The following is a 25,793-nucleotide window of genomic DNA, read 5'->3' as shown; positions in this document are numbered from 1 at the left end:
TTGTTGTGATACTTTTATTAAAAACTTATCAATATACCTATTTACATTTTAAATTAGATCATTTACAGTAATAATTATTCCTATATTATATTTATACCTGCAGTTTGACTAGAAAAGTGTCGGAATGATTTACATGTGAAGTTGAGCAGTGGAGCGTGTCGTGTCTCGGCGTCACGAGAGGAAGGCGTCCGTGTCGGCGGGCGGCGCGTCCGCGCTCAGGTACGTCGTGTCGGTCCCCGCCGACGCCGGGGCGCCCCACGACACCCAGCGCGCCTGCAACACGGACATGTGTACCGGGGGACCTCGGGACTACATTTGAACCACATATTTGTTATCATCTTGGCTAATGATATAAGTATCAAAAATAAGCGAAGTAGATCTAAAATGTCAATTTGTTAATAATATTCAATTTTTGAAATATTTAATTGTATTATGCTTCTATGGGCGAGTACTACTTTTAGTTTCATTTAAGTCATGTCATTGATCTGCATAGTGTGGAGTGGGATATACAAGTACCTCGGCGCGGTCGCGCGCGGTCTGCCAGGGCTCCAGGTCCAGCGGCAGCGCGTCCAGCGGCAGGTCGAGGCAGGGCGCCAGCAGGCGCGGGCAGTCGGCCAGGAAGGCGGCCACCTCGGCGGCGCCCGGCCGCGCGCGCTGCTCCGCCTGCCAGCACGACCGGATGAGGCCCTCCCTGCAACGCACGATACTACTTACTACTTACTTCGCACGCCTCGCTTCGTACATCCCTACTCGTACTCGTTCCTTCGTATTGTTAGTATTGATATTGGCACTCACGAAGATACCTAGTACGTAGAAATACAGACCTTTAATTCGATACCTATCAAAATATATGCACGATTGAGACACGCAGTGACCGTGGCAAAGTATCCAGCATCCAGATGCATATTATACTTGCAACTTATTGCCTTGTATACCTTTTGTCATCCAAATGTCAGACATCCTAGTCTCGCAAAACTTGCTGTTTTTGATATTAAGCTTGATGGTAGTTTCGTAGGAATTGAGTCATTTAAAATGCGTGTTTGCTTTAGGAGTTTTTATTTATGACAAACGGGTGACAACTAGTGACAAATACATTTTGTTTATTTATTCTTTTTTTACCATAAACAATATAGATATAACATGCCGCCCACCAAAAGGACACAGTTCTTTTCTAAACATAACAATAGGAAAACTTAAAATGGATATTTACTATTACTATACTTATTAAACTAATCATAATAGTCTTAAGGGTATTTTATGTGAAATTTAGCATAAACTTCATTCATTTTCAATTGGCAATGCGCACAACTTGGAACAGCATCTCTTCACTACGCTGTTGCCACTTTTGATACTATAGACTCTAGTAATGCCATCTTTTCCGGGATGCTTATCTACCACACGACCCAGTGAAAACTTTCCTGGCGGTAATCCGTCGGTCTTTATCAAGACAACATCACCGATTTTGAACTCTTCTGATTTCTTTAACCAAATGGGACGTTGTTGTAATCTTGTCAAGTATTCTTGTTGCCAACGTCGCCAGAAATCGCCAAGCAACTTTTGAGTATACTGCCACCGCGATAGGCAATGCATATTTATGTTTTTGAAGTTAGGTGATGGTACCACGATAGGAGCTTCACCAATAAGGAAGTGTCCAGGTGTAAGGACTTCTATGCAGTCTGGATCTTTATCATCGATAGGACACAACGGCCTAGAATTGAGACAAGCCTCAATCTGGCACAACACCGTAGTCATTTCTTCATAGGTTAGATTGGTGGTCAGAATGCGTTTCAAATGGTGTTTTACTGATTTTACGCCGGCCTCCCACAAGCCTCCAAAGTTCGGTGAGTACGCTGGTATGTAATGCCATTGTGTTCCTTCCAGTGCTAGTGTGTTTGATATTACACCTTCGAAGACCAGATTTGCCTCTTTCCATGCAGCCATCAGTTCTTTGTTGGCCCCAACAAAGTTTCGGCCCTGATCACTCCATATATCACTACATTTTCCTCTTCTTGCAACAAATCGCTTGAATGCAGCGATAAAGGCCTCAGAGGTTAAATCGCTTACCAACTCAAGGTGCATTGCCTTGGTTGACATACATATGAATACGCAGATGTATGCCTTCTGAGTTCTGATGCCTCTTCCTTTAGACATGCTTATATTAAATGGGCCTGCAAAATCAACTCCGGTGTGTAGGAAAGCTCGAGCAGGAGTGACTCGCACTTTAGGTAGGTCACCCATTAATTGTGTTCTTGATTTCGCTTTTAGTCTAGCACATATAAGACACTTGTGTATGCAGGATTTTATAAGTGCCTTGGCTCGTACAATCCAATACCTTGAGCTTATGTAACTTAACATAAGTTGAACACCACCGTGCAGTGTGCGAGCATGTGCGTCGGCGATAACCAAAGGCACCAAAGTGTTCTTGTTTCCTAATATAACAGGATGTTTAACCTGCTCATCCAAATTCGCGTTACGAAGTCGACCGCCCACCCTGAGGATACCATCTTCGTCAAGGTAAGGATTTAATGTTTTAATTTTACTTTCTCCTTTTAATGCTTTATTTGATTTTATCCTTTCTATATCATCTTTAAATTCTTGTTGTTGTACTAATTCTATGCATTTCATAAGTGACTTTTCTAATTCCTTTGTAGTAAAGTTCTTCTCCAAGTTTCCTAAGCTTCTCTTAAAATTTAAAAATCTTCGACAGTATGTTATTACTTGTATCAGTTCTTGTAAATTAGTAAACTCATTAAACTGTGACGTTAGGCCTTCTTCAATATTTACTTTTAAATTTGCTTGTATTGTATCCCTTTTTCTTTCTAAATCAGTAGATTCATATTCTTGTTTTAATGTTATTTCTGTTTCAGAGAGCCAAGCTGGACCCTTCCACCACAAATTGGACCTTTTTAGATCAACTATTAACATACCCCGTGACCCAATGTCTGCAGGATTATCTTCAGATGAGACATGAAACCACCGGTTGTTATTTACATTTTCAGCTATCTCTACAACCCGGTTTGCTATAAATGTCTTCCATTTGTGGGGATCGCCTGATAACCACGCAAGGACGATGGTTGAATCTGTCCATGCATAGATGTTTACGGTAGGTATTCGCATGGCTTGTTGTATTTGCTTAAGCAATCTCGACAGTAACAGCGCTCCACATAACTCCAACCGTGGTAGTGACACAGTTCGTAGCGGTGCCACTCTAGTCTTAGCTGCTTGCAGTTTTGTTGACACTGAGCCATCCCGCATCTTTATTCGGACGTAAGCTACAGCTGCGTATGCTCGCGTGGAAGCGTCGCTGAAGCCATGAATTTCTATTTTGTCTACCTCACTCGTTAATGTGCCAAGCCATCGATCAATATGTACTTCTTTTACTCCTTCAAAGTCTTTACGGATAGTCAACCACTCGTCAATCAGGTTTTGACTTATTTTGTCGTCCCAGCCAGTCTTTTCCAACCATAATTTTTGTATTAACATTTTAGCCAAGATCAAACTCGGAGCGATCCATCCCAGAGGATCGAACAATTTCTGCATGTCAGATAAGATTGTTCTTTTTGTAATTTTATCTGACACTGGAAGTAAGTTTATTTTATATTGAAATTGATCTGTTCCTAGATTCCAGATCAAACCTAGGGCTTGCACAGTTCCATCTAATTTTAAATCTAAGTGTACTCGTGTTGTTCTCTTATTGGCTTCTATAGATTGCATAAACTCCATAGAATTCGAAGACCATTTTGATAATATGAAGCCACCTTTTTGCAATATAGATGACACTTCTTGAGCTGTCTGTATAGCTTTCTCTGCCGTATCCTCGCCTGAGATCAGATCATCCATATAAAAATCTGATTTGATAACTCGTACGGCTTCTGGATGGTTTTCACCTTCATCGTCAGCCACTTGATGAAGAGTTCTGACTGCTAGATAGGGTGCTGAAGCTGTACCAAAAGTAACACGAAGCATACGGTATTCTTTGATTGGATCTGATTCTTCTTCTCGCCACAGAAGGCGATGATATGTATCGGCGTCTTGTTTGTGTAGTAAAACCTGAAGATACATCTTCTGGATGTCACTGGCATAGCAGACACGATATAGTCTCGATCGCATAACAATATCTCTAAGGTCGTCTTGCAGTTGAGGACCTACAAGTAGCTCATCATTGAGAGAAACGTTATTCGACCCTTTAGCCGAAGCATCAAATACGACACGTGTCTTTGAAGTTTCTCTGTCAGCGCGGACAACTGCGTGATGAGGTAAGTACACAGATTTGTTTTTATTACTTTCATTTTCAGGTATTTCTTCCATGTAGTTTGATTTTATATATTCTTGCATGGCCTTTTGATAGTTTTCTTTTAGTGTAGGCTCTTTTCTGAATCTTCTTTCAAGCTGTAGTAGTCTCTTTATTGCTATTTCTTTAGTGTTTCCATTAGGAGATAAGGGATTTTCAGTTTTAAATGGTAAGCTTACTACATATCTTCCTTCTTTTGTTCTTGTCTGATTTTTTTCATATATAGTTTCACATAGCTTTTCTTCTATTGTTAATTTTCTTTTCTTGTCTGTGTCAATTTCCCAAAGGGATTTTAACATGTTTTCTACTTCTATTTGTTGATGAAGGACCAGAAAACTTTCTTCTCTTACACTGGTATTGATTTCTCCAAACAGAATCCATCCCAGGTTTGTTTCTTGTGCACATGGAGAACCCGGAGGACCTTTGATTAATTGTTGCTGCACGATTTGTGCATACTCTTTAACACCAAGGAGCAAGTCTATTGGACCCGGTTTGTGATACTCCGGATCAGCCAGGTTGAGTCCCTCTAGGTGTGGCCAATGTGTGACAGTAACAGCTTTGGAAGGGATTTTCGTGGTTAACTGTTTACTCATGACGTATGCTTCAATGTTGATCTCGAAGCTTGAATGCAATCGAGAACCAATCCTTAGTTGTACCACGTGATTGACGTTAGTTTTTGTAGATCCCACTCCAATGATACTTCCTCTTGCTGTACGCCTGGTTAATTTAAGTAGTTGTGTCGCCTTCTCGCTAATGAATGATGCCTGCGAACCTTGGTCTACCAGTGCACGTAGAACAACAGTGTGATTATGTTCGTTCCTTGCTAAAACTGTTGCCGTGGCCAGTAGTGCTAGACTTGTGCTTAGTTTGGTACTGTGATGCGACGCGATTGTAGTGTTGACTAGTTCCTCCTTCTCTTCTACGCCGTGTTGTACTACTTTCGGTTGTTCAGTGTCCTCAGATTGTACCGAAGAAGTAGCGTCCTTAGATCGGTGTAGCAGAGTGTGATGACGTCGACTGCATATACGACATGAGACTCGCAATTTACACAGATAAGCGGAATGTCCTGGTACCAAACAATTAAAGCAAAGTTTGTTTGACTTAACATATTCAGCTCTCTCAGCAGGTTGCAGTTTGCAGAACTCCTTACAGTGGCATAAGGTATGGCTTTCTTTACATAACACGCATTTTCTATCTCCCGACGATGGTGAAGTTGAGGCTGTAGCAGTAACAAAGTGTGAACGCTCTTTGATAGACTTCTCACGGAGGCCCGATGTTGACATTACAAGTTCTAAGGTACGGTATTTTGATTGCATGAACTGTCTCAAGTCATCCCAGGTAGGTAATTTATCGTCTTCATTTGTACAAACGGTTTGTTCCCATTCTTTGTGAGTCTCTGTGTCCATTTTCTGAATCACTATAAAAATGATTATAGGATCCCAAGAGCTCGTAATTATATTTAAGTTTTGTAAGTTGTTTAAGCAATCCGTTGTAACGTCCAATAAACTCTTTATTTGATTTGCAGATTGAGTATTTATTTTTCTTTGCGAAAATAATTTCTTTAAAACTGAATTGATAATCAATCTTTTATTACCGTACCTGGTTTTGAGAACACTCCATGCTTGTTCATAATTACTTTGAGTTATTTGAATAGGTTTCAATAACACCTCGGCCTCTCCAGTGACACTACTTTTCAAATAGTGTAACTTTTGAACATCACTAATCGCCGTGTTTTCATGAACTAATGAAATAAATAAGTCTTGAAAGGTAGGCCAATCTTCATAATTCCCATTAAATCTTGGTAGTTGTATCCTCGGCAGCCTAACGAGTTGATCATTAGTCGTATTTGTAAATGAATTATTTTTCGATGATGTGGGTAGGGACGATGCGTTTATCGTCGACAAAAGGTCTTGCAAGTCGGCTAATAACACAAGATATAAATCTTCATAAGTATAGAAATCCTCGTTAACGAAGTAATTTAACGTTTGTTTTTGTTCTTTCGTTGTTATCTTGACTAATTGTTGATGAGATTCTCTGAATGTTGTCCAATATTCGTCTATACATTTTATTCTTGCCTCGACGTAACCTTTTGTCAGCCTGGTTTTAGGACATTTCTTAATGTTTACTTGCGTTTTTTGTAATAAAGCAGCTGTGTCTTCTAAAACGTTTATTAGCTCCTTAGTAGTCATTGCACCTTTTTTTGCTTCTATTCATTCATTAATGACGGACCTTCGGAATGCGATGTCGCTATTGTTCTCGTTGGCCGGCCGATATCTTCGATAACTTGTTTTTTGCAATTAGCTCGGTTCGTAAATCTGGCTCGATTGTGACCACTATGTTTTTGATATTAAGCTTGATGGTAGTTTCGTAGGAATTGAGTCATTTAAAATGCGTGTTTGCTTTAGGAGTTTTTATTTATGACAAACGGGTGACAACTAGTGACAAATACATTTTGTTTATTTATTCTTTTTTTACCATAAACAATATAGATATAACACTTGCGTTTCTTTATAATATGAAAATTAAAAATGCCGGCCTCATCTAATTATTTAAGAGATTGACGTGTAAAAGAGTTACATTGTAACCTATTTGCAAAATAAATATCATTTACAGACGGACAGAAAGACATAATGAATCTATAATGCATAGTTCGCTTTACGCTGGTATTTTAGTCGAGTAGTGAGAAATTAAGTAACTATAATATGTGTCTGAACACCAACATTTTGTTAAAAGTTTAGTAAGGCAGGCAGTAGATGTTAAATTATTCGGTACTCTACTAAATACTAGCGTAGTGTAAACAAGGGTTCCTATTTATGCCATTTGGCTACGGAACCCTAAAAATATAATATCAGTATCGACTCACAGTTGCGGCTTCAACCCTGGCGGCAGCTCCAAGGTGTGGCCGGCCTTGACGCGGGCCAGTACCTCCGCGTTGCTCAGGCCCTGGAAGGGCAGCGAGCCGAACGTCACGATCTCGTACAGCAGCACGCCGAAGGACCACACGTCGGACGCGGGCGAGAACACGCCCAGCGCCAGGCTCTCCGGCGCCATCCAGCGGACCGGCAGCATGCCCTTGCGGCTGAAGCGGTAGTAGTCGTGCTCGAAGACCAGGCGCGTCATGCCGAAGTCCGCCAGCTTCACCACGCGCTGCGCCGAGACCAGGCAGTTGCGCGCCGCCACGTCGCGGTGCACGTAGCGCAGCTGCGCCAGGTACGACAGGCCGCGCGCCGCGTCCAGCGCCATGGCCGTCAGCCGCGCCGCCGACACCTCGTCCGCCTCGCCCGCGCCCGCGCCCGCCGCCAGGTGGCGCCGCGCCAGCAGGTAGTTCTTCAGGTCGCCGTACAGCATGAACTCCATCACCGTGCACACCGGCTCCGTCTTCGTCACCACGCCCAGCAGCCGCACTACGTTCTTGTGGTCGAAGCGCTTCATGGCCTCCGCTTCGGATAAGAAGTCGAGCTTCTCCTCGGTGGTGGCGCCGGCCTTGAGCGTCTTGACGGCGACGGCGGACCAGCCGCGGTCTTCCGCCAGCAGCGCGTGGCCCCCGTACACGGTGCCGAAGGCGCCGGTGCCGAGCTTCCTGTTGATGACGACGCGCTCGCGCGGGATCTCCCAGCGGTCCAGGCCGCCGGGCTTGGGGTCGAGGCGCGCCAGGCCCAGCGCGGCCAGGCGCGCGCGGTACTTGCGCTCGGCGCGCCGCTTGTAGTGGCAGGCGGCGGCCGCGCTGGCGCCCAGCAGCGCCGCCAGCGCCAGCGCGGCCAGCGCCAGCACGGCGGCGCGGCAGTCGGCGCGCAGCACGTCGGCCAGCGCCTGCAGCGCGCAGTGCGGGGCGCCATCGTCGGGCGCGCGGCCGTCGGGCGTGCGCCAGCGGGGCGCGCGGGGCCCGGCGCGGTACCCGGCGGCGCGGCTCCAGGCGCCCAGGCGGAGCCGCGTGCCGTTGCTCCACTGCTGCACCACGACGGGCGCCAGGCGGGCGCGCGCCCCGCTGGCGTCCCCGCTCCATTCGAACTTGCCCGTGAGTCCGTTATAGCTGGACGTGGTTACATCTTCTATTAATGCCCTGAAATTATAATTTTATAACATGACTAATTTTACGCTTATTCAGCTACCATTTATGGAATTAACCGGTTTAAAATGATCGTTCCGAATAAATTGTTCTACTTATGTATGGTAAGAACTTCCAATCATCATGAGTCTATCTACAATCTTTCTTCAGAATAATTTTATTATAAACATAATATGGCTCGTCGAGCTATAGATATTTGTGTAAAATGGTGACCACAGGATAGATAGATAGGAAAACATATACGACGAGCAGAGGGATCTTCTTAACTATCACTATTCTGACGTAGGTATACATGTCAAAGACAAAGTTTTTTTTTGCCCAAGTCGACCTTCAGAACCTAATTAACAAGGCATAACAAAACAAGTAATTAAAAATGTAGAATATGATTTGCTAGGGCCACTACTAGTACTGGTCGTACCGGGCGATGGACTTGTGGTGCAGGTTGTCGAGCGCGGCGGGGTGCGCCCGCAGCGCGCGGCGCAGCGCGGCGTCCCACATGCGCAGCGCGTCGTACAGCAGCGCGGCCTGCGCCGGCGCGCGCCCGCACTGCTGCCAGCGCGAGCAGCGCGCGCGCCACGACCGCTGCCACGCGCCCACCTCGCTGTCGGCCGGCGCGTCGCCTCGCTCTTCCCAATCTGCCATCCAGGCGGGGGCCACGCTGAGGTGTCCCTCCGCCATGTCCCGCAGTTCCTGCTGCGTGCAGTTGCCGGCGGGCGCGCGCAGCCAGCGGCGCGGCAGCGAGGCGGGCAGCAGCCAGACGGCGCCGGCGGCGGGCGCCAGGCCGGCGGCGCGGCCCGCGCACAGCGCCGCGCGCACCACGCGCGCGTCCTCCGCGCACACGTACAGGATGCGCGCCTGCGCGGCCGCTGCGCGCGCTGCCCACTGTACGTACGACAATACCATAATAAACAAACAATTTAATTACTTCATTAGCCATTCATATTTCAACAAGTTAAGATCTTGGTTTCTTTAAAAGTATTTTTTTATTTTTGTTCAGACAAGAACAGGAATCATGACACCTAGAATTACATAGCACTGAATACTTCTTACAGGCATATTTTTAGTACTAGTTTATTATTCTGTGGTACTAGACCTACTAACGATATGCGAATCTTATACCAAAACTAATCAGTCTTTAATCTTGAAGACAAATTTGTATTCTTACAAGTAAGACTCTTGTGACATTTTGAATTACACATCTATTACTATTTTGACTAACTCTGAAGCGCTATTATGAATAATGGCCAGATAATTTCATTAATTTATTACATTGTCTAATGAATTTGGCTTTTATATTATTACATATAATTACCAGTCATTATGTATAATATCTATTCATCACTATGATTGTAACATATACATAATATTTATTGTGATGATCATGATGAAGACTCTGTAATGTATAATTTTAAACATGATTACTTGTAATTATTGGCTCACTGATATTAACGCTGACCTGCAAATCATTTTTGTTCAATAAATAAATAAGTAAAAAAAAATACTTTCATCAAAACATTACTGGACAGACCTGTACTGCACCAGACGTCGATCCGATTTTTGTTCACCAAACCAATATCCGATACATGTACAAACATTGATTACGAACAATACACGAACGTGAGTCTGGCAAACACACGTATCGAAATACAAAGTAAATGACACATTGAAGATGTACCTGTAGGATCTTGTCCAGGTCGAGGTCGTCGGTGTCGGCGGACAGCTCGACGTGCACGAGCACGTCGGCGGCCAGGTCGGCCACGTCCAGCGCCGCGCGCGTGGCCAGCTCGCTCAGCACGGCCACGCGGCGCCAGCCCACGTGCGCCATGAAGGCGGCCCACGCGCCCGAGTACAGGCGCGCGTCGCCCGCCGCCAGCAGCGCCCAGGCGGCGGCGGGCGCCGGCGGCGGCGCCTGCGGCGTGTAGGCCAGCACGGGCATAGCCAGCGTGGGCCCCTGGCGTGCCACGTCCGCGAAGGCCGCGCCGCACGCGGGCCCGGCCACGCCCGACAGCGCCCCGAACTCGGCGCCCAGGGCGTCAGTCAGGTATTTGAACGCCAGTGTCGACGCGCACTTGTCGTCCAGTAGTTGTACTTTAAAGCTTACCGTTTCGGACGCTTTCGAGTCCTCCTCGGCTAGTAAAGCAGCAGCTTTAAGCGCATTCGAATCGAACGCTTCCCGACTGGTACCCATAGGTAGCATGACGGCCGTGCGAGCCTCACCGGGCGGGCCCGTCCATTTACTATGTAGTTTGAGCATTTCGGCGATAGCTACCGTCGACCCGGACGCTCTATATCGACCCAAAAAATCATGTAGCTCTGTTTCCGTTAACTCCAGTCGACCCAGAACACTTATAGTGCTGGGTGACTGTAATTCGCGTTCGTTTACAATTTTCATAAGACGGTACGGGTCAAAAACACAAATGTCTTTGGATGTATCACAGGGTGGAGATGCAAGTTGAGAAAAGTGCCCGCCAGGGGACGTGCGGGAGCATAGCAAGAGAGCGTGCGGCATTGGGCGGCGCCAGCTGGCCAAGTCGTGAGGCGCCAGGTCGTGCGGCGCCAGGTCGTGCGGCGCCAAGAGGCAGGGCGCCAGCACGCGCGCCAGGAGGCGGTGGTCGCGCACGACGGTGGCGAGGAGGCGCGCGTCGTTCACGTTGTCAGTGATCAGAGTGGCGCACGACCTCGCACCGGCTGAGCACCACTCGGGAGTCGAATTAAAATTAAAGCAGTTTGACTCCAAGTGTTCAAATCTGCAAATAACAATATGTACATCATTAGGAGTTTTAGGTGCGCTACGTTTGGCGTTTGTGAACTGTTAGATACGATCGACATTGAAGTGGTGTATGTGTATGAGTAGTGTTGAGGTCTCTCCGTCGATCTCATTGACTATCGGTAGTTACATCGAGTTGTTGCAGTTTTTACAGAAATGCCACCTCGTCGGTCCGACTACCGAAACATAATATACATGGAAGGTATTCTAACGCCTGACACCTGCTTAGGTGTCAGAATTGTTACTATATTATACTTGTGTGCATACGTCTGTTTCCTTATACTCATAAGTCATAAACGTATAGGCTCAGAACGCCCGTTGTCCGTTGCGCTGTATTGCATCGACGCAGCGTCATTTAACATATATTTCAGAGGTAGATCATGGTCTGTAATAAGACATAGGCTACTTTTTACCCTCGGGCACAGGGGCGAAGCCGCTGGTAGAAGTTACTCGTTAATAAACTAAATCACCTATCAGACATTTTTTATCCATTAAACAGCTCGGTGGAGGTCCTCCTATACTACTATAGGTACTACTAAACATTACCCTATTGATAATGTCTATTATAAAATAAGAAAGTTTGTGAGGATGTATGAAATACTACCTACTCACACATATAAATGTAGCCACGATACTTACCCCAATGAATTTTCAAGTGTCATCCCTCGCAATACAGCGGAGATATCATCTGACGGCAAGCCGTAGTGCATCGCGACGGTTTCGTCGGAGAAGTCGAGCAAAGACTGCGGCGGGCGAAATGTCGCCGTCGAGGTAGGTGGTGAAACGAAGCAAGCGAGGCGCGAGGCCGGCACCGCGTCGCCCAGCTCCGTCAGCCCCACGTCCCGCAGCTTCAGCACGTGCGGCGGGCGCGCGGCCGGCACCGGCAGCAGCGCCGCCTGCGCCTTGCCCAGCACCAGCGCGCGCAGCACGTCGTTGCGGCACGCCAGCGAGCTGGGCCCCGCGCCGCCCGGCCCGCACGCCGCAGGCACCGGCGCCGCCGCCGCCCGCACGCCGCGCGCCGCAAGCGCCGCCGCGGCCAGCGCGCCCAGCGCGGCGCCCGAGTCGCCGGGCCCGTCCAGCGTCACGGCCATGATGCCCACCGGCCGCGACACCTCGTCCGCGGCGCCAGCGCCCGCAGCAGCCGCGGCCAGCGCGCATAGCCCGAGCACGACGCCCCACCACCTACTATTAGAACCTGTCGGTGATCTTACAATTTCATAGTACTAACAGTACTCGCACTCTAAACAATTCACTCAGATAGTTAGTTATGATGTTAATTGATTCTTGAATCATTGTTCTTTACTACTTCTTATTTAATTAAAAACATTACTTTTTCTGGAACTAACTACTTATCGACATTATTCTAACTACTTCTTGCTGTTCCTGATGTCTTATCCAGCCGTGCACATAATGCAATAGTTACGTACGTTATCGTCTTGCCTATGATCATTTCCTCAATGATGATATGAATATCTTCACCTCTTTAACTACATTCCCCGGAAATAATGGTCCGAACTTAAGGGTCCACCGACTCCTGGCTCGAATACTTACTTAATGTTTTATAATGTTTAAGACATATAGAAAAATACCTATTATACTTAAGTCTGGACCATTGTTTACGGACACCTGTATAAATAACTTGTAAAAATCTATATAAGTATATAATAAACCTGTAGTGTAAATCTAACTATACATACAAATTGTAGAAGTGTAAATTCTTTATATTGGAAATTATACAATAAATAGTATAGTATATATATAGGTATACAACGTGTAACAAAATACCCATATACATCAAGAAGCGCTGATGAATACAGGTTGAATAGAGTCTCTACACGAAGTTTCAGCTGAAAATACGATTAAAAAAATTTTGTACCAAATACTTGGTATCGCATGTGTCTTCATTTTAAATCATACAACCATGTCACAACACTACAGGGATCACTCGCGAGTATTACGAAACATTTCTTCTGTCAATCTGATCGCCTAGTACCTGTCTACCTAATTTTGAATCACGCGGCAGCGCGATTTGAAAAATTCATAACTTGGTACCATGAAAACATGAGTTTAAAAACCCTTCCCGTATCGTTTGTTATGTTATCTAGAAGCCGTGCAATTGATATGTATACCCCCTTTTTGTTACACGTTGTATATGTTACAGCCAAAGTAATAAATTTTGATATTATATAAACTGTCTAGCCATTCTAGATAATGTTTACTCAATTTAGATAGTAATAAATGACACAAAATTAATCACATTAACTAGCAATTTTATATAATATCTTCGAAGACTTGGATAATGTAATAAAACGAGCAGTATGCAAGCAAAAATGCAGCATGCAGCAGGCAGAGTTTCTGTCATGACTCCGGCGCTGCGGCCCTCCGGCGGCCCCACGCGTGCTAATCGTCGCAGACGTTTCGCTCACCACCGCAGCTTCGGCTTGTTGGCCGGCCGGCCTTAACCCGCGGGCCGACTCACTCCTACGCGCCTACGCGATTTTAAATTACACTCTAGTTTTGTAGCAATTCAGTTAACTTTTGTTGCACAGCATATTAAATTTTTAACCAACATTATTATTGAATTGCAACTAACTTGAAACTATAGCAAGTTTGATCAGAAATATGTATGGGGTAATAATGGGATAAGGCCTACTAACGTTATGCGAATAGTCACTAGGCCACTAACGTTATGCGAAAAAAATTGATGTCACGCCTTTAATCCCCGAAGGGGTAGGCAGAGGTGCACATATTATAGCACATAGTGCCAATGTACACCCACGTTTCACAATTTTTGTTGTAAGTCCATGTAATAGGTGGTGAGCCTATTGCCATATACCGGGCACATTTCCAGACTCCGTGCTGCCACTGAGAAATTTTCGAAGAACCGAAAAAAGACCAGTAATACTTCGCCCGACCCGGGAATCGAACCCGAGACCCCTTGTCCGGCAGTCGCACTTGCAACCACTCGGCCAACGAGGCAGTCTTTAATCTTACTTTTTGACTATATGTATTCTTACAAGTGAGACTCTTGTGACATTTTGAGTTAGGTACAAATGTATTATTACTTTGACTAACTATAACCTGCCATTATGAATAATATCCAGATAATGAGATTGATTTATTATTTTGTCTAGTGAATCTGGTTTTTATATATAATGACCAGTGATTAGGTATAATAGCTATTTAATCACTATGACTGTAACATATATAAATATTGCTAGTTACTAAATGGACACCTAACTCAAAAATGTGATTAGAAAATGTTTTTGTTCGGTTCTGGCTGTCTGTCTGTATGTTCAAGCATTACGCGAAAACTACCGGTCCGATTACGATGAAACTTGGTATAACTAGTTAATTATACTGTAATATCCTGGGCATCACAATGGGTACTATTCGTATTACCCAGTACTAAGGCTGAGGGGATCGGAATGAATTTTGTAAAAAAGCCCAAGTCTCGCACCTTATCAGTTGTTTACCGTAAAAAGTTGTGAGATCCATGTATACCAAGTCGGTTAATTTATTTAGTCCCTACTTAAGGGACCTTCTGTCCTAAGTTATTATGTAGATTGTTATCATATCAATATTACATTAATTTTATGTTTTAAAAATTCAGGCTTGTTGTTTTATTCACAACGAAGTTATAGGCGGTCGAAATTGGCCTGAATGGCTTCGAGAAAAGGATGGTACGGCATGGTTTTTTTTGGTCGACTTGGCGCTCGCTCTCTGCGATTGTACGCGCATGCCCGTCGTATTCCTACATAATTATTATGTAAAATATTGTAACCCCATAGATATTACAGTTAATTATCATATAGGGGAGTTTCATTAACTAGTTAAGAACATCTGAAGCTCGACATTTCAACATAACTAGTTAGCAATTTCTATTTATTTCCATTCAATTCAGATTTAATGAATTACGAAATTAGTTTGTCAGTCTTCTGAGAAGTAAATAACTAACAAACATAGTATAGGCTGTTCTATTTCCAAGTCTTACTGCCACAATCAGAGTCATTTAATGCTTACTTAAACTATTCTTTAGTAACGATTTTGTATGGAAAACAACTGCTAAGGACTGGGTTAAGTAACCATTAAATGACTCTGAGTGTGCGAGTTAGTGAAGTATGGGACCGAGCCCTTTCTTATTGACCGTTACCTGAAACGTGTCATGTGTGCGCTGATGAGGCGGTGGTGCTGGAAGGCGACTGGCGGAGGCGCGGGTGGGGTCAGGACGCCGCCTCCAGCTCGCACCTGGAGAAGTTGACTTCATGTTGTAATGCATTCGGATTGAAGTTATAAAACGTAACTGAGTGGTTGCTGATTGATATCATAGCCGTATATTAAATTCAACAACGTGCCCCTAAAACGAAAGGAATCGGTTTGCTACCTTGATCTAGTAGTTATTACAAAAAAAAAACAATTTTTCATTGAGCATTTAATGCTCTCATGCGAATCTCGAATGCTACCTGGGGTCTCTCTTTTCTTACGCCAGGACCATATAGCAACCCAACTTTATTTTTGGGTAGTATTTAAACGCAAATCAAAAAATATCCTTTTTTTATGCAATAAAATTCCGAATTCTCATCAAAATTACTGATTGCGCAGCAAAATATGCAACGCAAAATATCACTAAACACACTTCAATTTATTTTCGCAGCGTACAGCGATTTTTCCTAAAGCAAAAGCTTTTTTATTAATGCACAGCTTATAATCTTAATGCACATCATACATGTTAACTCTTTTTCTTTTAAATATAGCTTCTATTTTTGTATTATTTACGGCAGTTTTTCTAAATAAAAAAGCATTTTATTAGTCACAGTCGTCTTATTATTTATTTATTATCACATAATGAGATCAGCAAAAAAAAAAGAACATTAGATACAAAATTGTATTATTGTTGTTGTTGAAAGGTATGTGTCCGATGCGCGGACTAGCGGAACACAGATCCAGTCTCTAAGAGAATCCATGGTCGAACGGTTGAACTCGTCCTTGAAGGCGGTCTCCGATTGGGGTGACGCCAACTTGGTCAAGTTCAACGCTACCAAAACCCAGGCGTGTCTATTCTCTGCCAAACGGAGTCAATTTCCGCTGGCTCCGACTTTCCGAAATGTATCCGTTCCAATAGCGGGTCATCTTGAGCTTCTGGGCGTAACTCTATCGCCAACGCTTAACTTCGGCTCTGATATAGAGTCGAAGGCGCATCTGGCTGGTAGGAAGTTGGGTATCCTCTCGAAGGTGAGACGGTACTTCACACCGAAACAACTACTGAGCCTGTACCAAGCGCAGGTTCGGTCATGTATGGAGTACTGTTCTCACCTTTGGGACGGCTCGGCCAAATACCAGCTGGATGCGCTCGAAAGCCCTGAACACAGGCGCAAGGTCGCAAGCCTTTCCGTTTTTTACCGGATACATTTCGGAGAGTGTGCGGGGGAATTGCACAACTTGATTCCCCATAGTCCTTTTCATCATCGAACCACAAGACAATCGGCGAGGCGTCACCGCTTTATGGTAGATGTCCCACCCACTCGCACGAAGCGCTTCGCTTCAAGCTTCCTTGTGCGAACTGCTAGGGAGTGGAACTCCTTGCCGGAGTCTGTGTTTCCTGATGGGTATAACCTGGGTGTCTTCAAGGCCCGAGTGAATAGGTTGCTTATGGGCAGACATGCTCCACCGTAGGCCGCATCATCACTTACCATCAGGTGAGATAGCGGCCAAACGTCGACCCATTAAATGTAAAAAAAAATGGTTATGCTTTAGTTATTTGTGGCATTAGGAGGGGCATGAGGGTGGTTCGGTTAGCTGGGGGGAGCTACTAAGGACCCCCCATTAAAAGGAAAAAGCGAGGAAAAATCCTGTTTTTTTTTTATTTTTTGTTTTTGAGCTTACGTTCTATAGTAACTGCTTATTTTATAGGAAAAAGATGTGGGTTGAGGGTCACAGTTCTAACATAACCTAACCTATCCAAGTCGGAGTTGATCAAGTCCTTCTAGCACAGTAAGGGTAACTAGTAGCAATAGGGAATAAGTATAAACCATAGATAACATAGATAACGAATGAACCAGAGACTAAATTGATTATTTAATTTGACATTTGACCAATGACATTTAATGTCGATAATTTTTCTGTACTTAACCTCAAAAATTTTAATTATATTATTTCAAAAACTACAAGTTTCCTCGTTAAATGCCAATAAGGTAGTGTTTCAGGGAATTATTTCCTATTTCTTAATACCAAAAATACCGAAAAAATCATGCCGCAAATAACTAAAGCCAACCCGCCAACCCGTTAATGTTTTTCTGATTTTAGAAATAATGCAATGAAAAAAGATTTTTTTTTACAATAATCATTTAATTTGCCGAGCATGATTTCTTGAAAATTAGGACAAATGTGATGAACAGGTTTTGTTGTACTTACTGGTTAATATGCGACTAACTGCCACACTCAGAGTCATTTAATGCTTACTTAAACTATTCCTTAGTAACGATTCTGTCCGAAAACAATTGCTAAGGACTGGGTTAAGTAACCATTAAATAACTCTGAGTGCGCGAGTAAGATAGTTATTTTCCTACGAAATATGGAAAATTTGCTGTGCAGTTAGTATTTCTGCTATGCATTCAGTTTTTATTTAAAGTGTTTTTTATGCAGTCGGGTTTTTTAATTTATTTATTTTTATTTAACACTTTTTAGTTAGTTATAACACGGCTATGTGTTTCTCAAGATTTCACCCGCGACACGAGAGAACTACTTCCAATACCAAGACAATAAAAAAGTAACACACGTCGATCCAGTTATTTTAGATTGATTGCGTAACACAAAGAGAGAGTATTTAGTTTGGATAATAAAGAACATAATTGCACATAGTATTTTTTTTCTATATGTCAGTGATATACCATTTTGGAATACTCATGATGAGCTCTTTAATTTGATACCTATATTGTAGCAAATATTTTTTTTTTACTTCTATCTAGGGCGCCTCATGGCCGCCATGTTGGTTTTTGTTTTACGTCACATATCTAAGAACACTTGAGTAATTAAGACGAATCCAACGATGCCCTGATTTTCGAAATCCATCAAGCCGTTTCGAAGAAATGAGGTAATAAAGAATATTATGCTCATACATAAAGTCAAAGTCAAAGTATTTATTTGTGAAACATAGGGTACATTATAAGTTGTAGGGTATGCTGCTATACATGAATAGATCCTACTATGTTTTGCTTCGGAAAGACATATCGGACATACAAGATACGCGCGAAAAACATAACCCTTCCTTGGCAGTCGGGTAAAAAGAATATTAAATGATGAGTATGTATTTATGGACGATTATTTTATTTGATGTGCAATTTATAATAATAATATCCTTTTTTTTTGAGGTCGGAAAATCCAATGACTTCTCCTGCCTTGAGTGAGGCGGGAAGTAGTGTCAGACTTTTACTGACTAAAAACCACCCCGTTCCTTCTCCTGCTTTGAGCCGGCACCCCGATAACCTTTTACGTTGTCCGCAGCTCCGGATCGGGCATCAGCCCTACTGGGCTCCATATGCAGTGGTCTGGCTCTTTGAGGCGCGGGTGGAACGCGACGCGCCGTAGGCACGGGTCTGGTTCTGGTCGGGCGGCGAGTTACCCTTACTCGCCGTCCGCAAACCCGCACTTACGGTGGCCGGAGATCGTCAGGATCGGAGGATCATTCCCTCACACGCTCAGCCTCCTCCTTAGCTAGCATGACTGCTTCGCAGAAGGAGGAGACATGTTGGCGCGTGTTGGCGTGTTGTGTACGCGTCACGCGTGTTCCCATCACTTAAAGATAGCGGGCTTTTTTTTTTTTGAGGGGGGAAAATCATCCAATGACTTCTCCCGCCTTGGGCGAGGCGAGAGGGAGTGTCAGACTCTTACTGACTAAAAACCACCCCGTTCCTTCTCCTGCTTTTCGAGCCGGAGCCCCGGTAAACCCGCTAGGTAGTCCGCAGCTCCGGATCAGGCATCAGCCCTACTGGGCCCCATCTGTGGTGGTCTGATGGCTCTTTGAGGCGCGCGCGGAACGCTACGCGCCGTACGCACAGGTCTGGTTCTGTTCGGGCGGTGAGCTACCCTTGCTCGCCATCCGCAGGCCCGCACTTACGGTGGCCGGAGATCATCCCGCGATCCCCGACGCCCGGAGTGTCTCTCGCGACGGCTGGGGCGTGAGGAGGTTTGTTCCCTCACGCGCGCCGCCTCCTCCTTAGCTAGCATGACTGCTTCGCAAAAGGAGGAGACGGCATCCCAATCCCTCTCGCTCCGCACCATGGCTTGAACCAGTGAAAGATAGCGGGCTAAGGGAATATTTTAATTTCGCTTGTTCGAGACCACTTGAAAGAAAAAATATCGGGATGGATTTAGTCAACAAGAGTCTGAAAGTCTCCTTTGATATCATGTAGATTATCATGACTGAGTAGTTATAAACAAACTGAAAGGTCGAGGTACAGATAACAACACCGACGGTCAAGGTTTCATTCGACTAGGTATAAGATACCTATTTTACTCTTTTATCTTTTAAGTCTTAATGAGTTAATGTTAGGTATATTAGTAGGTATTCAATTCAGCCCAGCTAAGTGCCAACGGCGAAATGTGATCGATGACGTAACGGCTAACGGCGCGGCAATACAGTACGTGCATTATAATTGACAGTAGGACAATAGTTATATGACTATTTTACCAGCAGTAGTTAAATTAATTTTTAAGAATTTGAGCATGTAGCATCTATGATGATTTCAACTTGTTCCAGCAATCATGTTTAAGTAGATAACTAGGCTAGTCCATCTACACGGGTTTTTTCTTTTTAATGTTTGATAAGTATCGTATACAACGTGTAACAAAAAGGGGGTATACATATCAATTGCACGGCTTCTAGATAACATAATAAACGATACGGGAAGGGTTTTTTAAACTCATGTTTTCATGGTACCAAGTTATGAATTTTTCCAATCGCGCCGCCGCGCGAATCAAATTTAGGTAGACAGGTACTAGGCGATCAGATTGACAGAAGAAATGTTTGGTAATACTAGCGAGTGACCCCTGTAAGTGTTGTGACACGTTTGTATGATTTGAAATCAAGAACCATGCGATACCAAGTATTTGGTACAAATTTATTTTTAAACGTATTTTAAGCTGAAACTTTGTGTAGAGATTCTATTCAACCTGTATACATCAGGGCTTCTTGATGTATATGGGTATTTTGTTACACGCTGTATAGGTCGCCTGATATTTTTTACATTGAAGTAAATGTCGATACTGTGACTGGTTTACTTAGGTCCATCTAAAGGTGCCGATCCTGACAATATTTCCTCTAAATTTCTAATTAAATGTGCACCTTCCATTGCTATTCCCATCTCAATACTGTTCACCAAATCATTGTCCCGAGGTTGCGTCCCAAGAAAGGTTCTAAGACTGAGATTACTAATTATAGGCCTATCTCTAAACTGTGCGTAATCGCTAAAATATTTGAGAGGATTATCTATAACCATTTATACCCTGCCCTAGTAAAAGAACCAAGTTACCACTTCTAATCTGATTTTATTTAGTTAATGATTTTATTACGGAAGCTATGGATAACGGTAGGCAGATCGATGTGGTTTACACTGACTAAAGCAAGACGTTTGATCGTATCGAGCATAAATCCTTACTAAAGAAGTTAAGACACTGTAAGGATTGTATTGAGTAAAACACTCGACTGCTGATTGAATACTGACTTTTATTAATAAGGATTGATATTTAAATACACGAGTAAGATACATTGATATATGCGAACTTAGAACTATAGGATATACACTACACCTTCCCCGGAGGGATAAAATAAAATATTATGTTAGTATTATTTTATTTTTATGATTAAACATGATTAACATACATTTTTTTTTTTTTTTTTTTTTTTTTTTTTACACTTTAGTTTATTAATGTTAATTAAGTCATACAAAAGTATAAAGTACCTACGTAAGAGTATAAGGTTAATATGAATAAGATTACAAGATAAGTATAACTTAACAAAATAAAACGTTCCTATGTGAATACACACACACAATAAACACAAAAAAAAAAAGGGTATAAAATATTATGAATAATACAACTTAGTCCTATTCTTATGAACTAAATCAGTTTTTCCCTTATCTTTCAATATTTCAACATTTGGTGAAACATCTTTGATTACCAAATATGGTCCATCATAAATACTCTGGAGTTTGTTTCCTGTCTCGTTTTTCACAAGTACTAAATCATTTGGTTTATAAGTAATAGGATTACACTTTAGATCATGCTTTTGCTTTCTTGCCGATTTACTTTCATATAAATTATCATACGCTTCTTTTTGAGATGTTTGCAATCTGTATTTTAATTCCAAGGGATAATTATCACAGTTATACAATGGATCTACTGAGTTTTTAGTTAAATTGGATGGTATATTGCATTTTTTCCCGAATACAAGCTCAAATGGCGTAAATTTAGTAGCGGTGTGAACTGAGGTATTATAGGCAAAGCACCAAAAGGGCAACCATGTACTCCACGAATTTGGATGGTTGTCCGTTTGAATTCTTAAATAATTACCCAAACTTTTATGAGTGTTTTCCAGAGAACCTATTGTTTCGTGATGATATGCGGTAGAGTTTAAAGTTGTTATGTTGAGAAGTTTACATGTTTCTTTGAAAACAGATGACAAAAATTCAGTACCTCTATCAGTAGCTACTCTAGCGGGGATACCAAATCTAAGTATAAAATGGTTAACAAAATTTCTCGCTACCTCCTCAGCACTTTTTGTTTTCATAGGGTAAGCTTCTACGTATTTACTCAGCTCACATTGAATAGTTAAAATATAAAGATAATTATAATCATCTCGATCTAAGGGTCCTACTACGTCCAAGAATATTTTTTCCATTGCTGAATTAGCTGTTGTTGTAACAACTAAAGGCTCTTTAACGTAATGAGAAGTATGTTTTTGTCTTTGACACTTGTCACATTTTTTAATGAATTCTTTTACATCTCTTTCAAGGCCGGACCAAAAGTAATACTTTTTGATGTTATTATACATTCGTCTTATACCAGCATGGCCACTTGTTGGTAGAAGATGAAAATCATTTAATATTACTTTTTGGTCATCCTTGTTTTCAATTATTTTTACATCGTTTAATATACACAATCGCGGACCGGTCCAGTTTTTATATGACTTTATTTCTGTCACTACTTTTTTTATAAATCCATCATAGATTTTACTTCTTATAAAAATTAATTCGTGCACGTTAATTTTTTCACAAAAACATTTTAGTTCCCTCACAAATGCGGCTGGCGTCAATTGTGATCGGGCAACTGGATTTATGAATAACGTCATTTTTGATGACGAATAACAAAACTCTTTGCTTTCCATGTCTATGTCATTTGACCTACGTAGGTTATTTAACTTATCATTATCTATAAATTTAAGTTCTACAGACATCCTCGATTTACTATGAATCTCCACGACGCTTGGTTGCGCAGGCCAATCGTCAGTAGTACCCATAGCACTTGGAGAATGTTGCGACTCTTGTACGTTCCTATATTGCGAACGCGTCATAACCGTGATTATACTTTCATGCATATTTTTTAAGTCAGTTGATGTGATAGGTAATCGTGACATTGAATCTGCTGGAATATTTGTCGATCCTTTTATATATTCTACGATAAAATCGTACTCTTCCAGTAGAAGTCTGAACTTTAAGAGACGACTAGATGGGTCACGCATGCCAAATAAATAAATAAGAGGTTTATGATCGGTTTCAATAACAAATGTACGGCCATATAAATATGGACGGAAATGTTTCACTGCCCACACTATTGCTAACAGCTCTTTTTCTCCAGTGGGATAATTAATCTCGGCCTTATTTAAATTTCTACTCGCGAATGCTATCGGTTTTCTGTTGTCATTGCATAAAACTGCACCTAATGAATATTTAGAAGCGTCGGTTTGTAAAATGAATTTATGATTACTAGAAAAATTAGGGTATTGAAGTATGGGAGGGCTAGAAATTATAGACTTTAAAGTAGAAAAAGCAGTTTGACAGTCTTGATCCCATATGAATAATGCATTTTTCTTTGTTAGCTTTGTTAAGGGATAAGCTATATTGGCAAAGTTTTTGATAAATTTTCTGTAATAGTTGGCAAACGCGATAAACCTAATTAATTCTTCTAAATTTTTCGGTATTGGCCAGTTACTTAAAGCACTTATTTTCTCAGGATCGGGCAAAACACCTTCACTCGTTATAACGTGTCCTAAATATAATATATCCTTTTTAAGGAAATTACATTTACGGGGATTCAACTTCAAATTTACCTGACGCAATCTAGTAAAAACATCTATGAGGTTTTTGTTATGGTTTTCTAATGAGTTTCCAAAAATAATGAGATCATCTAGATATACTAGACACTTTTCATATGTCAATCCTGACATTGCGATAGTCATCATTTTTGAAAATGCATTAGGGCTCGTTTTTAAGCCCATTGGCATTCTCGTCATCTGGTATTGTCCAGATAACGAAGCAGTACTTTTCCCTTCGTTCTCGGAAACTTTAAACTGACCCGAACAAAATGCTGTGTATTTTCGACTATCGGAGTCAAGGTCACATTGGTAATATCCATTAGAAAGGTCAAGTGTTGTAAAGTATACAGAACCAGAAAGCGAATCTAGAATTTCAGTAATATTTGGGAGAGGGAATTTGTCCTCTTGTATGCAGTTATTTAATTTCCTGTAATCTATTACTAAACGCCAATTCTTATTACCTGTATTATCTGCCTTTTTAGGGACCAGTAACATTGGACTCGACCATTCTGATTGACATGGTTCAATTATACCTTCTCGTAACATGTTACTAATCTGCTTGTTTACTTCTGGTTTTTGCGAGTATGGTATTCTATATGGCTTACTAAAAACTGGTTGAGCGTTAGGTAGTAAACTAATTTTATGTTTGTAAATATTTGTTGTTGTTAACTTATCACCGGGCATTAAAAATATGTCGGAAAATTTCGCACAAATATTTTCTATAGTGATTTGCTCTTCCTCGTTCAAATGTTTTAAACTTAACAAACTGAACAATTTTCGAACTCTATCTGCGTTAATATTCCCACACTGTTCAAAAGTGCACAAATGATATTCACTAATTTTGTGTAATGTTGGATCAATTGTGTCAATATGAGCCTCTGTTTCGTTTGTATTTAGGATCAAAATAGGTATCACACCATTTATGGGTTTAACTAACACGCTGGCAATAAATATTCCTGTTCGTAATTCTGACGAACAAACAAGACACTCCTCAGTAATATCAGTAGGTATGTAATGAATTGATTCGGACCTCGGTGGCAAAGTTAAATTATAAGAACCTCTTGTGTTATTTAGTTTTAAAGGCAAACTTACATTTGCATCATTATTATTTAATGTTAAACTTCTGCAGCCATAATCTAATACAGCATTGAATTTCATTAGAAAATCTTGTCCTAAAATAGCATGTGCCATACACGGCAAAGAATTGAAAACATAAAACTTCTGCTTAAATGTTTGTCCTCCTAAATCATAACAATTGCTCATGGTTAAATAAACATATCCGATTGCTTCTACGGTGCCGCCGATTCCGCTTATCTTAATGCTCTCTTTATGGATAGGTATGTTTAATTCAATAACATGTTTATATTTTATGGCGCTAATTGTAGCACCGGTGTCAATTAAAAATAAATATGTTGATTTATCTACGTACAATTCTACGTAACAGTTACTGTTACTTGCAAATACAAACCCATTATTCACGAAAAAACTTGTTCTGCTCCTCGGTTGAATTAGTTGTTGAGGGTTCATCGTTTTTTAGAACACGAATATTGGCATCAGAACGTTGACTGTTCTTTTGATGACCTCTGGTGTTATTATATCTATTATAAGAATTATAGTACGTACCTCGATGTTGCCTTGGCTGACCTCGGGTATAATTTTGGGACGGACGTCCACGGCCACGGCCACGGTAGAAACTCGCACCACGATGGCCGGTAAACCTACTAAAGTTGTTATTCGCGAAGTTGCAACGAGGTTGGTGATTGGCTCCACGATAATGCTGTCCTTGAAAATAATTATTACGTTTCCTAAAAGTTAAAACATTTTCAGACTGAGACGGAAATGCAATGGTCTCCTCGTCTATAGCTGCTTGCACCGCGTCCTTTAAGGATTCAAACTTTTGTGCAGCTATTATCGTACTGAGCCGTCTATTACGTAATCCGTCGGCAAAACGTTTAATAGCTTGTTTTTCATTTAAAGGTTGTAAAATCTTTAGGTTTTCAGTTTTGCCCTCGGCTTGCGCTATAGACAAGTCCATAAATAGCTCAGTCAACTCCTTACCATAATCATTAATCGACCTTTGATCTTGTCGCGAAGTTTGAAGCTTATTTTGCAAGGCAACTGAACTCTTTTTAGGTAAAAGAATCATACGCATATCTGTCAGTAATGCATCAATAGATGGATAATCAGACTTAAGGCTTAATTTTGCCTGTTGAGAGAGACGACTTTTTAAGACAAAGTTGATTAAACTTAATTTGCACCGTTCGGTTTTTAAGGTAGAGCTATAATACTCGATACCATCTATAAGTTGACGGGTCGTCAATTCCTCGTTATTCATGACTGGCAACAAACTCAACGCTATCTT

The 25,793-nt window shown here is 42.1% G+C and overlaps 1 protein-coding gene across 9 annotated transcripts in view; it reads right to left on the bottom strand.

Annotated features, from left to right (window-relative positions):
• The window catches only part of LOC118273351 (uncharacterized), a 30,356-nt gene continuing 4,563 nt past the window's right edge, over positions 1-25,793 (bottom strand). For 4 of the 9 annotated variants that reach the window (XM_050697754.1, XM_050697765.1, XM_050697763.1 and 1 more), the window contains exons 2-8: positions 15,278-15,372; positions 11,764-12,306; positions 10,033-11,104; positions 8,776-9,239; positions 7,155-8,351; positions 517-691; positions 1-309 (exon numbers count right to left, since the gene is read on the bottom strand). In XM_050697754.1, the coding sequence (XP_050553711.1) occupies positions 172-309; positions 517-691; positions 7,155-8,351; positions 8,776-9,239; positions 10,033-11,104; positions 11,764-12,306; positions 15,278-15,372 (3,684 nt within the window). In that variant the 3' untranslated portion in view covers positions 1-171. Of the gene's footprint in view, positions 310-516; positions 692-7,154; positions 8,352-8,775; positions 9,240-10,032; positions 11,105-11,763; positions 12,310-15,277; positions 15,373-25,793 lie in introns of all 9 variants that reach the window. The other 5 variants (XM_050697748.1, XM_050697759.1, XM_050697757.1 and 2 more) reach the window with 2 other exon arrangements.

This window comes from Spodoptera frugiperda, chromosome 1, assembly GCF_023101765.2.
Source record: "Spodoptera frugiperda isolate SF20-4 chromosome 1, AGI-APGP_CSIRO_Sfru_2.0, whole genome shotgun sequence".
Classification (NCBI taxonomy): Eukaryota; Metazoa; Arthropoda; class Insecta; order Lepidoptera; family Noctuidae; genus Spodoptera; species Spodoptera frugiperda.
This window is presented reverse-complemented; position numbering and strand designations above follow the sequence as displayed.